Source organism: Primulina eburnea, chromosome 16 (genome assembly GCF_022965805.1).
Source record: "Primulina eburnea isolate SZY01 chromosome 16, ASM2296580v1, whole genome shotgun sequence".
Lineage (NCBI taxonomy): Eukaryota > Viridiplantae > Streptophyta > Magnoliopsida > Lamiales > Gesneriaceae > Primulina > Primulina eburnea.
Window position 1 is genome coordinate 11485226 of NC_133116.1, and position 15834 is coordinate 11501059.

General features: G+C 33.8%; 2 protein-coding genes across 27 annotated transcripts; both read right to left on the reverse strand.

Moving 5' to 3' along the window:
• Positions 1 to 508: 508 nt before the first annotated feature.
• On the reverse strand, positions 509 to 4631 carry LOC140816726 (uncharacterized). Of its 26 annotated transcripts, none has more exons than XM_073176156.1 (10): positions 4380 to 4631; positions 4000 to 4117; positions 3576 to 3645; positions 2770 to 2842; positions 2298 to 2493; positions 1840 to 2160; positions 1575 to 1661; positions 1011 to 1474; positions 851 to 920; positions 509 to 751 (listed from the first exon to the last, which is right to left on the reverse strand). In XM_073176156.1, the coding sequence occupies exons 3-6, from the start codon at positions 3597 to 3599 to the stop codon at positions 2007 to 2009; spliced, it is 447 nt and encodes a 148-aa protein (XP_073032257.1). In that variant the 5' UTR covers positions 3600 to 3645; positions 4000 to 4117; positions 4380 to 4631; the 3' UTR covers positions 509 to 751; positions 851 to 920; positions 1011 to 1474; positions 1575 to 1661; positions 1840 to 2006. The 26 variants fall into 26 exon arrangements, 8 of the variants coding, with proteins under 8 accessions (XP_073032257.1, XP_073032249.1, XP_073032253.1 ...); XM_073176148.1 differs by having other exon boundaries at positions 3576 to 3912; XM_073176152.1 differs by having other exon boundaries at positions 1011 to 1055; positions 1323 to 1474; positions 3576 to 4117.
• A 5599-nt stretch (positions 4632 to 10230) lies between these two features.
• On the reverse strand, positions 10231 to 13874 carry LOC140816907 (uncharacterized). The gene is made up of 5 exons (XM_073176402.1): positions 13710 to 13874; positions 12233 to 13178; positions 11344 to 12153; positions 11103 to 11221; positions 10231 to 11020 (listed from the first exon to the last, which is right to left on the reverse strand). The coding sequence occupies exons 2-5, from the start codon at positions 13167 to 13169 to the stop codon at positions 10535 to 10537; spliced, it is 2352 nt and encodes a 783-aa protein (XP_073032503.1). The 5' UTR covers positions 13170 to 13178; positions 13710 to 13874; the 3' UTR covers positions 10231 to 10534.
• Between the last annotated feature and the right edge of the window lie 1960 nt (positions 13875 to 15834).

Consider the following 15834-nt stretch of genomic DNA (forward strand, 5'->3'; position numbering starts at 1 on the left):
TTTAATGTCATTATAAGATGTTAATGATAACTTCATACGTGTTACTAATTATCATATAATGACAATTTTAAATGTCAGGAAAACTCGTGTTTTAAAGACATTTATACATGTCTTGTTATTATAGTAATAATGACAAATTTATATGTCAGTTAAAATCATTTATAATGACAATTAAAAGTGTCGTGTATGTTATTTAAAGTGACATTAAAAAATGTCAATAATGATAGGTTATAAGGTTAATTTAAAATGTCTCATTATGTAATCTGTAATGACACTTACAAATGTCTTCTATACTAATATATAAGGACATTGAAAATTGTCATTAATAGTTGTTTATAATGACTTTTGAAATGTCTCCATATGAGTTTTATAATGATATTTTTTATGTACATGATTTAATGTTCTATTGTGACATAAAAAACACCATATTTTATGAAATGTCATCGATTTTCAATATTTTCATGATATAATATTCAAAGATATAACAAATTAACATAACTACAAATACAAAATTTTAAAATAGAAATTAAATTGCTAACCAATAATTGTCATTAATTTTGCAATAATTAATGTATAAGACTGACAAATTTGTTACCTCGAAAAACATCTATACCCCAACAAATGTACCAAATGTATTTAGTTTAAGAACAAGTAAACAATTAAGTCTTGTAAAACAAAACATAAGCAAACTTGTGACGCATCTTCATTCTTCAATCATCTCATCTTAATCAAAATCCAATATTCGTGTCACCTACAATAAAAATTCATATATTTGTTAATGAATGAAATAAAATTAAAGAAGCACAAAATAAAGAGATTAAAATTTAATTCAAACTAGTGAATATCATACCAAATGATAAACTGGAAAATTATTATTTATCCAAATTCATCTAGTAGAAATCTTCCTCCTTAACTGTCAACTGCAAATATAATTGATATTGATTTAAAAAGATACTAACATGACGGACATAACAATAAATACTAGTTAATTGAAAAGTTGAATATCATACCAAATGACAAGGCCAAGCTATCATTCCTCCAAGTGTATCCCCAACCTTTTGTTAAAGATCATATGACCTAATCAAACTCTCTTCCCGTTCTAGGACAACTAGAACTTGTATTTCACACAATAAATAATAAAACATCGATTATATATGTAATATATATTCTCAACCAAAATATACTATCTAAATCAATAAATGGCTAACTCGAGATAATTAAAAGCTCACACAAAATATAGCTTACAAAAAAGCAAACTCCAACTCATTATGACACATCAAATAATAAATAATATCAAAATAAACAAAAGAAAAACCATTTACCCATCTGACGTATATTCAAATAAAAAATGATTGTCTCTGCCTCTACAAGTTCCATCGATGACTCATGGGCTGTTACCAAAGCTTTAAATCCATGCCCATTTTCAGGAGGTCATTGTATTTTCCAGATTGAACAATCATCCGTCTCTCATGACCTGGATTGAAGATGCCACCGTTGAGTACCCTTTATATCCGATTTAAAACTCGAAAATTGATGCAATTAAGATTTCGGAAATCAAAGGGTTTCATACATACCAAAATTTGATCAACATTATTCAAGAAGTCCACCTGGTGGGTGATAAGTATAATGGTCTTACCTCTAAGGGTTCCTCTCACACATTCCTGCGAAAGAACAATAAAATGTTTTGATTCCTTGTAATAAAAAACATTTCGATACATTCATTATTCATTTGTGAAAGAAATTCCCAAAATATAGAGGAACAATAATCTAAAAATTGCATGACATTAAAAATTAATGAGGATAGTCGATTCTTCTTGATAAGATAAGCAAAATTTGCACCTTGAGTATGTCTGATCCACTGTGAGCATCAACAGCACTAAACACATCATCAAGTAAATAAATATCACAATCCTGATAAACAGCTCTTGCAAGTTGAATTCGTTGTTTCTGGCCACCACTAAAATTGATACCACGTTCTCCAATTTCAGTTTGGTCTCCAAACTCCATCATTTCCAAGTCTTTCTCCAAGCAGCACACCCTGATAGTTTCCTTGTATCTCTTTCCATTAATAGGTAAGCCAAATAATATGTTTTCTTGTACTGTCCCACTTTGGATCCATGGTGTTTGAGCGACATAGGCTGTGGAACCACATACTCTGATCTGTGATGCAGAAAAACAAGTTAGATCGAGTTCATAAGAGTCTGATACATTCGATGAAATGGAGGTATAAGTTGAAAAATAAGATCCTCAAAAGATTGAAAATGGTATCCACTAAACATAAGATTTGAACATTGCACCTTTCCTGATAGTTTGTTAATCTCGCCAAGAATTGCCGCCAGAAGGGAAGACTTCCCTGATCCCACAGACCAACAATTGCAGCAAGCTCCCCTTTTCCGAACTCGAAATTTAAGTTCTTAACTATCTCTTTTCCACTGTTATCCTCCCAGTTAAACAACCCGTTTTCGACCTCTACAGCAATCTCTCCTCCACAATCTACTTAAACTAGTTCAGCAAACAAATATATAATATGTGTATGTGGGGAGTAAAATATCGAACAAGATATATACCATAATGAACCAGATAAAATATCTTAACTATTGTTGAAAATACAAATACAATAATCCATAAATATCCCTAGTTTTTAGCAAGAGATTTCACAAAATATCCACAATAAAAAGCACACAAAACACAAAAGGTGGACATACAGAAAATTCAATATACAAATATTTAGTTCTGTTATTGCCTCTTTTAAAAGGATAATTTATTAACTCAATAATGTGCCGATGTCGATCTCTCCATGAACTTGTGCTCTTGTGAAAACTCCTCGAAACCTTCCATTAGTCTGAGCAAGAGTCATACACAAAATCTAAACATCATAACGTCATAAAACAAAAAAAAAACACTTACAAGCCAAAGAGAACCCAATGCTATGAGCAAGAGCACTGCTACCAATCCAACAGAGAACAACCGAGAACGCAGCCAAAGAACCTGCCTTTTTTTATCTAAACCAATATAATAAAAGGAAAAAATTACAATGAACAGAAACCTGTAATTGAAAATAAGAAACCATGGTAATATGAGAATATAGAAACAAAGGCCAAGGAAATTTGTACCAGTAAATTACATAATAAGTGGTCAGATTTGTAAAGTGTTGAGTTGATGACATAATCTTTTGACTAGGCTGTAGTAGGTGATAAAGGGAAGAAGGTTGAAGAGTTAGGTGGCAGTTAGTTGTTGGTTAAAAACAACAAGTATAAAAGAAAATAAAGGCATATATTTTCTATGTATTCTTCATAAAAGGTCTTCACATTGTATAGAGCATTTTCTTCTGTGAATAAAAGTCTTCTTTCTCCCACAAACACTACAAGAAAAACGCACAACGACAACGGTGAAAAACCATTGCCGTCTTTTGACCGCACCCTTTAACAATACAGCATTTCACAACAGTTTGAAAAGACCTACAAGGAATATCAACTTACAAGTAAAAACAGCAACGACTCACATCCATAACTGAATACTAAAAGGATAAGAAAATTACTTTAACAACTTTATACATAAATGCATAAACTCTTTACCTCTTGTTGAGCAGCTTTCTTCATGTTTGCCTTTGCTTGCAAATTAGCATTTCTTAAATCCACCCACAGACTAAATAAAAGACAACCAGTTAAAACAAAATACATACTATTATACTCCACATACCTACGTAATCACCTGATTGATTAAATGATGAAATGTAATAGAAATTCTATGTTATGAACCGAGAAATAGCAGATTTTATATCCCAAGATTCCATTTCTAACTCTATTGTCTTTCGGTTACTCTTCTTTTTTGGCTGCCTTCTTCTAAAGAGGTCTCAGGAATCCCCAGAAAGACATCTTCACCACCAAAGTCATAAAATACTTCACAGACGTGCTTGATTGTGGAAAACATACACACAAAAGAATACAATTTTTTAGCAAGAAAACAACAAAACCTTGAGCTCTTGTAAGAATTATTTACCAACACTCTCATTCTAAAAAATCCAAGGCATGCTTCTGTAAATACATAGAACAGCTGCAACAAACGTCTTGTCTCCTATCTCCGATAACACGGTCATCGCGAGTGACTTCGTGAACCCCTATTAATTCCTCACAAAGACAAAATACGCAATAAAAAAACTAAAATCAGATGAATTTGAGAGAAAAAATTATCATAAGCAACACCACAAGCACATAATCATAGTTGAACAATGGAGAGATCCATTTTCACCGAAGAAATGGTGAAAGCGAAACGAACCATGAATGCGGAGAGATGGAAGAGCTTGGAAAGATCCATTTTTGAAGCCCTTAAAACTAACCAATATACCAAGAATCGACCAAAAACGAAGTCAAGAAACTCACCGAAGCCCGAAAGAATTCGCGCGCAGAAACAGGTCACGAACAGCACCTCCATTCGCGCGATTCAGGGTTCGATTTATACGATTCAAAGCTTAATTGAAAGCTACACATCATGGGCCAGGTGAGGGGTGGTCAGCCGACCCATTTCCGGTGGTGAACGATGGCAGCAAGGAAGATTGTGGAAGAAGGGGAGGAGGAAACGGGTTTGGGGATTTGGTTCTCTTTCTTTTTCCCTTCTCCGTTAAAAGGTAAACGTACGTACATGTGTATATATATTATAACGTATATCGATTACTAAAAAAATAATAAGGTAAATGTATTTACACGTGTATATAATGACATCAATTAAAAATGTCAGGATAAATAATCTAATATGTTTTTTTTATTTTACACATTATTAATTTTTTACAAGGTAAATATATGTACACTTGTATATAATGACATCAATTAAAAATGTCAGGATAACTAATCTAATATGTTTTTTTATTTTACAAATTATTAATTTTTTACAAGTGTCATTATTAAGTATTCGTAACAACATTTAATTAAAAGTGTCTACAAAAAAGTGTCACAATAGCCATATATTGTTGTAGGTGAGAGATTAGATCATAAGATCTTGAAGCTCTTAATAAATATATTATCTCACCTGCAAGATCAAAACGAACAGATGAATCTGATATGACCACTAATATAAAGTAACATAATAAATCATAGAACATAAACTATTTGATTGTTAAAAACAAACCAGATGAAGATGAGGGCGAGTATATCTAATCCATTGAATTGAGTATGCGATTTATACAAATGCTTTGTTTGCAACCATTGTCCTTCAGCTTTTGAGAAAAAAATACAAAGGCAATTATGAATAAAACAATGTATCTAATGAATGTTTGAGTTGGTATAGTAGGTGAATAGGCCACTAATGTTGAAGGCTGGTTTTTGGCTTCCCCTTTTAATCTTCATGAGACAACTAAGATGTTAATATTCGACCATCCTACTATGTCCTCGTCAGAACTCAAATATAACATTATTATTCACAAAGAGTAGATACCAAACCTTGTGGCCTTAGGAACAAAACTCGGGCTTCAGATTGAACAACTTGAAGGCTCTACTACCTCGAGCGTGAAATTTGAACGGGGGATCTAGCAACCATGGGCATATAGATCTCTCTCAGCACCACTGTTTCTGTTTGAAATGAATTATCACTGATCTTAGATCAGTTAGCCAAAGTTACTGGATTTTTTTTATACACATTAATCTTGACATCTCTATCATTCATATAGGGTTCTTAAATTTTTTGAAATTCGTTAAAGTTCAACAAAATTCATCACCATCCTCGATAAACAAAAAGTACATAAGCTTTTGTTTCTAAATTTTTTTAAAAAAAATATTAATTGTTGTAATCATTTAGGTCTGAATTCGATAAAATTTTAACAAAATTCATCACCATACTCAGTAAACAAAATGTACACAAATCATCAAGAGACCACCTTTAGTTGTCCAATAAACATAAAAACACATTTTGAATAATTTATTAATGGGAAGGCCACTCATTGCATAGATTCAATAAAATACATGATATCAAAATAAGACTATCCCTAGCGCAAAATAAAGACAGTCAACACTCCTCCAAAAGTTACAAATGTGAAAGAAAAGCATACTAAATTCGTCTTTGTTTTCACTAAATTTAAATCCTCTATGTAAGAGTACCGAGAAAAAATGTTCAAGCCTTATTTGCAGAGAAAGCATACCAGTATAATCGATCATCTTCTTCAAATACTCCCAGAAGATTTGAATAAAAGTATTTATTATGATTTATTAAATATTTCATAAATAATGAATATGGAGATAAGCCACTATGTGTTTTTCAGGTATAAATTGATTTTCGAGTCATATGACCTATACAGGTGAGGCTTCACCTATGCTGCTCTCTTTACCATCTACTTTCCTGATTTATTCTGAACAAAAAAGACTTAAATCATCTTTTCTTCCTCCTATTTCTGAACATGATTATAATATCATATATCAAATGTGCAGGGAGAGGAGCTGAGAAAGATGATTGTTTCTCCTGCTTACACTGAATGTAGTTAAATGTATTCTCGAGATTCAATATTCAAGTTTTTAGTTTCTTTTATTCGTACCTTCACTCTTTCAACATGCTGCACTCATTTACCCCATTATGTTTTCCCAACAGAATGTCACAAAGTCTGGATTAAATGGGTAGCATTTAACCACCACTGGCCTGACTCCCGAACCTAACCCATGATCTCAGTTTGGATGTGACAGTCCAAACCTCTGGAAAATTTAATAGACTGGAATGAAGAACAAACCTTCTCTTGCAGCTTTCAGCTCATCTGCCTAAATGAAAGAAAGGAAAAAGATGAGAAAATGGAACCAAAACATTTAGCATGATAGCACCCTCCTTCAAGTGTATAAGCACAGTTTCATCATTAATTTCCTGTTATTTTCTAAATAAATGAAAAGAGTGATTCAAGTCTCTGCTGGTTTTGGAAGCCACCAATCTAACATATTGTTTTAATTCCTCCCTAATAAAGGGATCAATAATTGAACTGTCAAAAAGCAACAAAAAGTTGGCGGTCTATTCAGAACTGAGAACCGTAAAACTTACAATGGAATATGTGCACCATGCATGAGGTGTTTAAATAGCTCAGCAGTTCTAAGGCTCTTAATTTTTTGGTATTTCAATTTTTACATGTACAGAGTTTTTTGCAACGACAAAAACTAAGAAATTTTTCAATGTTCTGATAAATATATATATTTTTAGTTAAGAAAATATATTTTCCCAACATGCTAGTTTCTAGTTTCTTTTATTCGTACCTTCATTCTTTGAACATGCTGCAATCATTTACCTCGTTATCTTCTGCTATCAAAGTCGTGCTCCAGCCACCCAAGCAAAAGAAAAAGAAGAGTAAGGCTCAAAAGGCATGTTCTATATTGTGATCAGCATTATGCTCAATAAGGACAATAACCCACCATTGTTTCTCCTCCATCAACTTCATTTGCTTTTCCCTCGTCAAAGTAGGAACCGTTGTCTGCCTTCGCTTGCTCCAAGTTCTAGCAATTCGTCTAGATGACTTAAACCCGAATAGTTAAGTCATATGTAGTCAATTGCCCATTGTGTTTTGATTTGTTTTATCTTGTTAATGTCCATTTTAATTACACACAACTGCAATATTTTAATACATGTGAGAACTGAGAACATAAGTCAGCCATATGAATTGCAATTCTAAAATCTAGAAATAAATTAGATTGACGCAAACGATTACTGCTTTAATTGATGGATCGAGACAGTTTCCAGAAATTGCAAAAGAACGCTGTCATATTTACAACTACGTGCCGTTTCAGCCCGACATTAAACGCAATTCGAATTAATGAGAAGCCAAAATTCAACCAAAAAATACATTACCTCAATCAAGCATGTGTTCTCTCGGCACCTTCCTTGGTAAAGTAACTCGAATCTTCTGCAAGATGACCAGATAATTTTCAAAATACCAAATTGAAGTACCTTTCGAAACTTGTCTTTGCTTGAACATAAAATGAAAAAGATTACAAAAACTTGCATCTGTGGCTATTCTGGAGTTAGCTCATCATGCGAGTCAAAATCCAAAGCAAACAGATTAAAGAATCTGTAGTGCCTTGTTATCCCGATCACTTCGAAAACTTGAGGATCAAAGAGCTAAAAACAACATAGTAATATTTCATCAATCACGGAAGGACCCTTATGATTTCTTGGCCGGAAAATTAAATTTGAACCGACAGACAGGAGGCTGGCGATCGAGTGCAATGGATGTGGTGTTGAGTTCGTCGAGGCCTCAACCGAGTATTTGTTGGAGGAGATCGTGGATTTGGAGGAGATCCACCTTGTAGAGACGATTTGTGAAGGTAAATCAATTATATCTGAGAGAATCGTGGTGCGTAGTTGTGTGGAACGGTTTGCTGGAGATGTGGATTGATTTTGAATGAGATATTTTTGAGCTGAAACAAAAGGGCAAAATGGTCAATAAAAAATTGGTGTCCGCTTCGACAGTTTTTGTAGAACCCGTAAATTGGACTGCGTATAAGCCATGCATAATTTCTAGTAATTTAATTGCATGAGTATTTAAATTCTTTTCTTTAAATTTATTTATTTTACGCAGTAGTTTAATTGTTATCTTTTCAGTTAAATAAGTGAGGCCGGACTGGAGATGGAGTATTGAGATAAATTAATAAAAAATTATTTAAGAAGTGGTAATTTAACATGTTTATTTCATTAATTTATGTTTAATTATTTTTATGCATTTTATCGAATCGGAGGACTTTTTAATGATTCGACTAATATTTTCAAATTCTTTCCAACATGAAATATTTTTCGGGAGTGCGTTTGGAGTTAATGAGCCCACTTTTGGACTTATTGGGCTTAAAACCCTTTTAAAAACCTTTAGAATAAAATTGTGGCCCATTAACCTAACATTATCTATATAATTAACTCCTAAACTACTCATTAACCTTAACCTAATAAGTGTACCAGCCGACACAACTCATTTTCAGAACCCTCCCCCTCGGTTTCAGAGAACAGCAGCTGTAGGCTTCGGTGTCCACTTGTTTTGCATCGTTCTTGTTCTTCCACTCATCAGGCACGCATTGTACCATCCTTTTACGCATCATGCACGCTATATACTTGCTGTAAAATGTATATATGTCTGTGCATATTCAGATCCAATCGGGAGTGTACATGGTTTGCGATTTCTCAAATGTTTCTTGCATTGTTTTGAATTGTCACTCACGTTTTCCTCCAGTGGGTGCAAGGGGCTGCTGTAGGGTGTGTTGAAGGCTGTTATCTCCGTGAGGAGTAGAGTGGTAGGCTGGAAACAAGATCATCACAGCAATTCGTAAGGGTGGTCTCGTTTCTTGTTTCTTGGGTCGGTATAATTGGGTTTGGCCGATTTTTGGAGGATTCGGCTGTGCTTGGGCTTGAACCCAGCCATGTATCAGCATTTGTTAGGTCTGGTAGGATACTAAGGGTGGACCATGGGCACTTGGACGAGGGAGAAGTTCAGATCTTGGAGGTGCAGCTCGATAGGGAAGATATACAATAGCTTGCTCTCGGGTTATACGTATGGTTGTACAGCAGCATCTCACGAAGGCTTAGCTGGGTTTAGAAGGTCCCTTAGAGCTTTAAGAATGAGATTTAAAGGTAGGACAAGTGGTTATAGGAGAGTGGACCGAGTGAATGAAATGGTGGAACCATGTGTTGAATCATAATATGGTAATTAGTGGGGGTGGCCGAGAATTAATGGAGGAAAAGTGGGTTGGCCGAGATTGGTTGAGATGGGGTAGGTGCTGGCCGTTGCTTAGAGGAATTAAATATGTAGCAAATGATTTAGAATGAGTTGTTTAATTTATGGTTCAAGTTTGGGAATAATTTAGTTAAGTTTTGAGTCGATTCGGGTTAAAACGGGAGCCCGGTACAAGTTTTAAAATAATTTGGTTAAGTTATGAAATGGGCTCGAGTTTATGTCTAGCAATGCTTTTAATAATGTTTTGGAATATTTTAAGGAGTTTGGTAAGCTTCGGGTAATTTTAAAGGCCCAGGATTAAAACTATAATTTTTGGGTTACCAGGGGCAAAACGGTCATTTTGCAGCCGGGGTGAGATTTTAGTCATAGCAGCGCCCTGAGCACAAATCATAATATTTTTAAATGTTCATGCATCACGTTTAAGATTTTTACGCTATTATAATAATTATGGTGCATGCTTAATTTAAAGGAATTAAGTGAGAAAGTGAAGAGCACTCCATCTCCGCCGCGCCGCGTCGTTATTTCGTTTGTTTTCTGTCAAAACAAACCAAGGTATGTTCATAGTTGTCAAAGGCGCGAGGCGCAAAAAAGCGCTCAAGTGTCTTGGGGCTTCAAGCGCAAAGCGCAAAGCGAAGCGCACGCTTTACGGAAAAAAGCGCAATAAACAAAATATTATTAAAAAAAGCAAAATAAAATAAAAAGTCTTTGAAAATGTGATAGATGAAATGTCACACGTCATTATAATCGTCATATTCATCTTCCAAATCTACGTCATGCCACGATAAACAAAATATTATCAAAAAAATCAAAATAAAATAAAAAGTCTTTTAAAATGTGATAGATGAAATATCAAATGTCATTTTAATCGTCGTCTTCATCTTCCAAATCTACGTCATCAGCCCCATCACTTGATTTGTATCCATCGGTATCTTCTTCTTCTTCAGTTTCATCATCAATGTTGATCTCTTCTTTATCCACTTCATCCACAAGACTAGTTCGAGCTGAAGATTGCTTTCTTTTTGCTGAAGTGGATGATGACGCTCCTTTTGAAGTAGATGCATTTCGAGATCGAAAGTCATATGCACTTTCACCAACCCCAACCGCTTGTGCTACATCACTCCAACGCAAATCATCATCTTCAAAGACCAAATCATTATCATCATTCTCGTTATCACTATCATCCAACTTTCCCAACAACCATTCGTTACTATCATCTATTTCTGACAAAGAAATAGGATCAATCGTATCTCGCATGGCATATCTTCGCCTCAACGCTCTGTTGTATTTGATATATACCAAATCATTCAATCGTTGTTGAGACAACCTATTTCTTTTTTTAGAATGTATCTGCCAAAAAAATAGAAAGTAAGAAGTTAGTTTCATACTCCATAATATAAAATTTAATATGTAAAAAAAACTTTTAACTTACATGTTCAAATACACTCCAATTACGTTCACAACCTGAAGAAGAGCATGTGAGGTACAAAATCTTCATTGCAAATGTTTTTAATTCAGGTGTTGATGCACCATAAGAAGACCACCAATCAGCTTGAAAGTTGAAACACAAAAAAATATAAGATTAAATTCTTATCATTCAAAGTTTGTATCAATATTCAATACTATAAGTAAAGTTTGAGAAATAAATTAATATTGCACTAAATGTTATTTACCTGGTGATTTTGAAGCTCTTTGTCTAATAGCCATGGGTAAACCAAAAAGTCCTTCCGCTTTTTTGTATTTATCCAATTGATTTGTAATCTTATCTTGTAAATCTTCACCTCGCACCAATCTAGCTATGCATTTGTACAGACCCTCCAACACTTCTTCATCATTTTCTATGTCACAGTTTGAGTAAAAAAACTCGGGATTTAAGAAATATCCAGCCGCATGCAAAGGATGATGGAGTTGAACATTCCATCTTTTGTCGATGATTTCAAAAATACCACGATATTTCTCTTCATTATTATTAAATGATGCAGAGATAGCTTCTTTGGCTCTGTCCATTGCCTCATAGATGTAACCCATTGGGAACCTTTTTTCACCGTCTACTAGCCGCAATACTTTCAGCAATGGGCCGCCAACTTTTAATGCAAAAACTGTAGTTTTCCAAAAAGAAGGCATCAGTATCACTTCTGCAACACGTTTTCCAGCCGCCTCTCTTGAATATCGACTTTTTGCCCACTTTTCAGATGTAAACATCTTTCTCAGATTTGCTTGTTGAACTTGAAACCGCTTTAAAGTCAAAAAAGCGGTTGCGAAACGAGTCTTTGCAGTTCTTATCATGTCTCTCTGTCCAGTAAACTCTCTCATCATGCTCAACAATTGTGGTCTATTGTAAATATAACCATTCACCATCAATGCCCGTTCATGCAATTTTTTGAGGTTAGGAATTTTGAATATTTCCTCAAGCATCAAATCTAAGCAATGAGCTGCACATGGAGTCCAATACAAGTGTGGAAAAGTGTTTTCCAAAAGACGACCTGCAAAAATGAAGTACATTATTTACTTTAAAAATCGAAAAATCAGATTTTTAATTCAATTTGCAATTTAAAATATTACCTGCTCTAACATTGCAGCTTGCATTATCTGTTACAACCTGAACCACATTCTGTTCTCCAATTCGATTCACAAATTTAGAAAGTAACTCATACATCTTATCAGCAGTGTGAGAATAATTTGAAGCATCCACAGATTCAACAAATATAGTTCCTTTAGGACCATTTACCAAAAAGTTTATAAGACTTCTACTTTTTTTATCCGTCCACCCATCTGCCATGATTGTACAACCATACCTAGCATGATCTTCTTCGTGGGATTTGAGAAACAGGTTCGTATTTGTCAACTCCTTCTTCAAATACTTAACTCTTACTTCATGATATGATGGAGGTTTCATTCCCACTCCAAAAGTCCCAATAGCATCAATACATGGTTGTAAAGAATCATATTTAACAGCATTAAAAGGAATTCCGGCATCATACATCCACGTAGCAAATTTCTGAACCGCATCCTCTCTTAATTTCTTCTTATTTTCATCAAACTGGCCTTTATTTTTTGCACGTCTCTGTCTGACAATTTCTTCTACATCTTTTGCAAAATAAAGATCAATAGGCCCTGCTTGTTTACACTTTTTACCCTGCACTGTAGGACCTGACATTGGTCGTTTCCCTTTCATTTTAGCTTGAATATCATCATCATCCTCATCTTCTTCCAAATCAACAGTATCATCTAAATGAGGAATATCATCCATTTGATTCTTCAAAACACTCTTTTTTTGCATGAACTCTTTAATTTCTACTTTAACATGCTCAGGACACTTCGGACAAGCTTTCACATTTCTATTGCCCCCAACTAAATGTTGTTTGTGCCGATAAATCCCACCATTTGTTATTTTGGAACAAAAACAACAGCATACAATATTTGGATTTTTAGGATCCGGAAGTGTTGCATAATTCCAAGCAATGTCCTTTCGATTTGATGGAATTGTTGTGTTTGACATGATGAAATACTGAAATATAAATACAAGTCAACTATTATATTATTAAAAAAAAACACAGTTTTTAAGTTAGCGTGGAAATATTACATTTTAGAATCAATATATGACTGTAAGTCTATAACTATGTGCTTTACATGCCCTTAAAATCAATCCACGGTAAATTGGATTAAAAATATGTTAAGATAATCAGCCATATATTTAAAATTATTTATTTTATTGTTTTATTGTATTAATTATTTTTAATATTTTATTTATTTTCTAATTCTATCATTAAAAATATTAGATTGATTACGTGATTTTTTAGAAATAATATACATACATATACATATATATATATATATATATATATATATATATATATATATAAAATAAAGTTGAAAACTAATAATTTTTTAGTTAAACGAGAACATGAAGACAGTGTTTGCATCTATTTTTTTAAATAAAACTTAATATAATTTTTTTTATAATTCATAGATTATAGCAGCAATTAATACTAAGCGAAACAATACAATTGGATACATAATTCTTAAAATTAGGATTTACCTAGCAAATAAGAAAGGAACAAGGTGACGGCGGCGGCGGCGGTACGGGAGGCGGCGGCGGTATGGTCGGCGGCGGCGGCGGCGGCAAGGCTGAGCAGAGAGGAGACACGCAGAGAATATGCAGCAGAAGACGTGCAGACACAGTGTTTAATAGAAATATTGACATGGGCTGGGCTTATATTTGGATTTTGTACTTGGTCTAAACCTGAACTTGGGCTAAACTTGGACTTGGACAGATTTTAAAAAGACTAGCTAAAGCGATCGCTCCAACATCACAATTGAAGCGCACAGAAGCGTGCGCTTCTTCCACCTGATGGGCTTCGGATCAATCCGAAGCCCATCCATGGCGCCTCACCTCGCCTCGCGCTTAAGCGAGCGAGGCGAGCGCCTTTTACAACTATGGGTATGTTTATATCTTCTTTCACTCTTCAATCAAGTCATATAGGTATTTTTAAATATCGCAAGTGCATGATTTTAATGCAAGAAAATCGAATTGTTTATATTTAATTATATCACGTGCAAAAATATTCATTTTGAGATTTATGCGATATGGCTTGGGGTCACTTTACTATCCTGGGATTATTATGTTATCCGGTCGCCAGTTACCGGTCAGTTCAGTTTCATCCGGTCGCCAGTTACCGGTCCGGTCGTCAGTTACCGGTTAGTTTCACCCGGTCGCCAGTTACCGGTCAGTCCCGGTCGTCAGTTACCGGTCCGGTCGCCAGTTATCGGTCAGTTCAGTTCAGGGACCACTTGCGTAGACCATAATCTCACCAAGAAAATTGTTACAAGTTATTTCAGTACAGGGTTCCAAGGAGCAAAAATTTTTACCATGATATTTTTATTTCAGTTACGCACGTGCTATAATTACCAGTGAAATGATATTTTACGTTACAAATTATTACAAGATATTTTCACTTGCATGCGACTTTATTATTTATTTACTTGTTATTTATGATATATGCATGCTGAGTCTTTAGACTCACTAGACTTGATTGTTGTAGGTACTAATGATGAGGTCGGGACCGAGGACGGAGATCAGTGAGCCAGCTTGGGTCGGCAGTAGTGGCACCCGAGGACCTCAGTTCAGCATTTATTATTTTATTTCTCAAACAATTTTTATCAGTTGTTGAATATTTTTAACTTGTTATCTTCGCAAACAAATATTTTTCTTCCGCTGCAATTTTTGAATATCAAACTTTGTTTATCAGTTTAATTATGAATGAGGCCTTTTAATTATTTAAAAAGAAAATTTTTAATTTTCCCCAAATTTTCAAGCAAGTATTTTCGGGCCTTCACAGTTTTTATGTGCCTCTCATCTTTAATAAAATAGTAGAGATATTGGCATAAAAAAAATGAAATAAATTTTCTACATTTTTTCAAAATATTGCATATAATTAAAAAAATTAAGATCTTTTTTTGATAACAAAATATAAGATATTTCAACTTATTGATAATTGTTTTATTGTGTTTAAAATAATATTTTTTTGAAAAACTTTGTGTGAAAATCCATAAAATAAATATTTTTCTGTTTCATATAAAAATCTCACCAAATCAAAGTCCCATATTTTCTTTCTCTGTTACCTTATTTATTAATCATTATATTGCAAAAAATTTCATTAGAAATTTTTAAAGTTGTTGTGAAAAAGTAAAAATTTATGGTAAAAAGTAAAAATCTCAAACTCTCAAAATTTACCAAACTACACACTTTATAATATTTTTCTCTCTACTCAATTGTTATTTTCTTCACAAATGAGAGATCTATTTATAGAGTTTCATTACACATAATCCAAAAATAAATTCATCATTACATACATCATCACACACTAATTTTCAATATTCAACACCTAATTTTACCTAATTTTCAACATTCAACATTCAACATACACATTTTAATATTATATTTTCAACACTCCCCCTTGTGATGATGATCATAATGATTGTCTTCATTACGTGTTTTTATACTGACTCGTTAAAAACCTTACTTGGAAAAACCCATTGGGATAAAAACCATAGTAAGGGAAAAAGAGTGCAGTCACGTAAACTCCCCCTGATGTTGACATGAACAATTCTTCACAAATTTCGTAGATTGCGCATCCCAATATTATATATGTGCTTTCTGAATA

What these genes read in the sequence shown, in the direction of transcription:
- LOC140816726 (XM_073176148.1), bottom strand. Translation starts at nt 3,680, where the DNA reads ATGTATTTTGTTTTAACTGGTTGTCTTTTATTTAGTCTGTGGGTGGAT. An exon ending in CGACATCGGCACATTATTGA is followed by an intron (nt 2,494 to 2,769) that starts GTTAATAAATTA and finishes TAGTTTAAGTAG; the next exon opens with ATTGTGGAGGAGAGATTGCT. An exon ending in TTAACAAACTATCAGGAAAG is followed by an intron (nt 2,161 to 2,297) that starts GTGCAATGTTCA and finishes TCTGCATCACAG; the next exon opens with ATCAGAGTATGTGGTTCCAC.
- LOC140816907 (XM_073176402.1), bottom strand. Translation starts at nt 13,169, where the DNA reads ATGTCAAACACAACAATTCCATCAAATCGAAAGGACATTGCTTGGAAT. An exon ending in AAGAGCTTCAAAATCACCAG is followed by an intron (nt 11,222 to 11,343) that starts GTAAATAACATT and finishes TCAACTTTCAAG; the next exon opens with CTGATTGGTGGTCTTCTTAT. An exon ending in ATTGGAGTGTATTTGAACAT is followed by an intron (nt 11,021 to 11,102) that starts GTAAGTTAAAAG and finishes TTTTTTTGGCAG; the next exon opens with ATACATTCTAAAAAAAGAAA.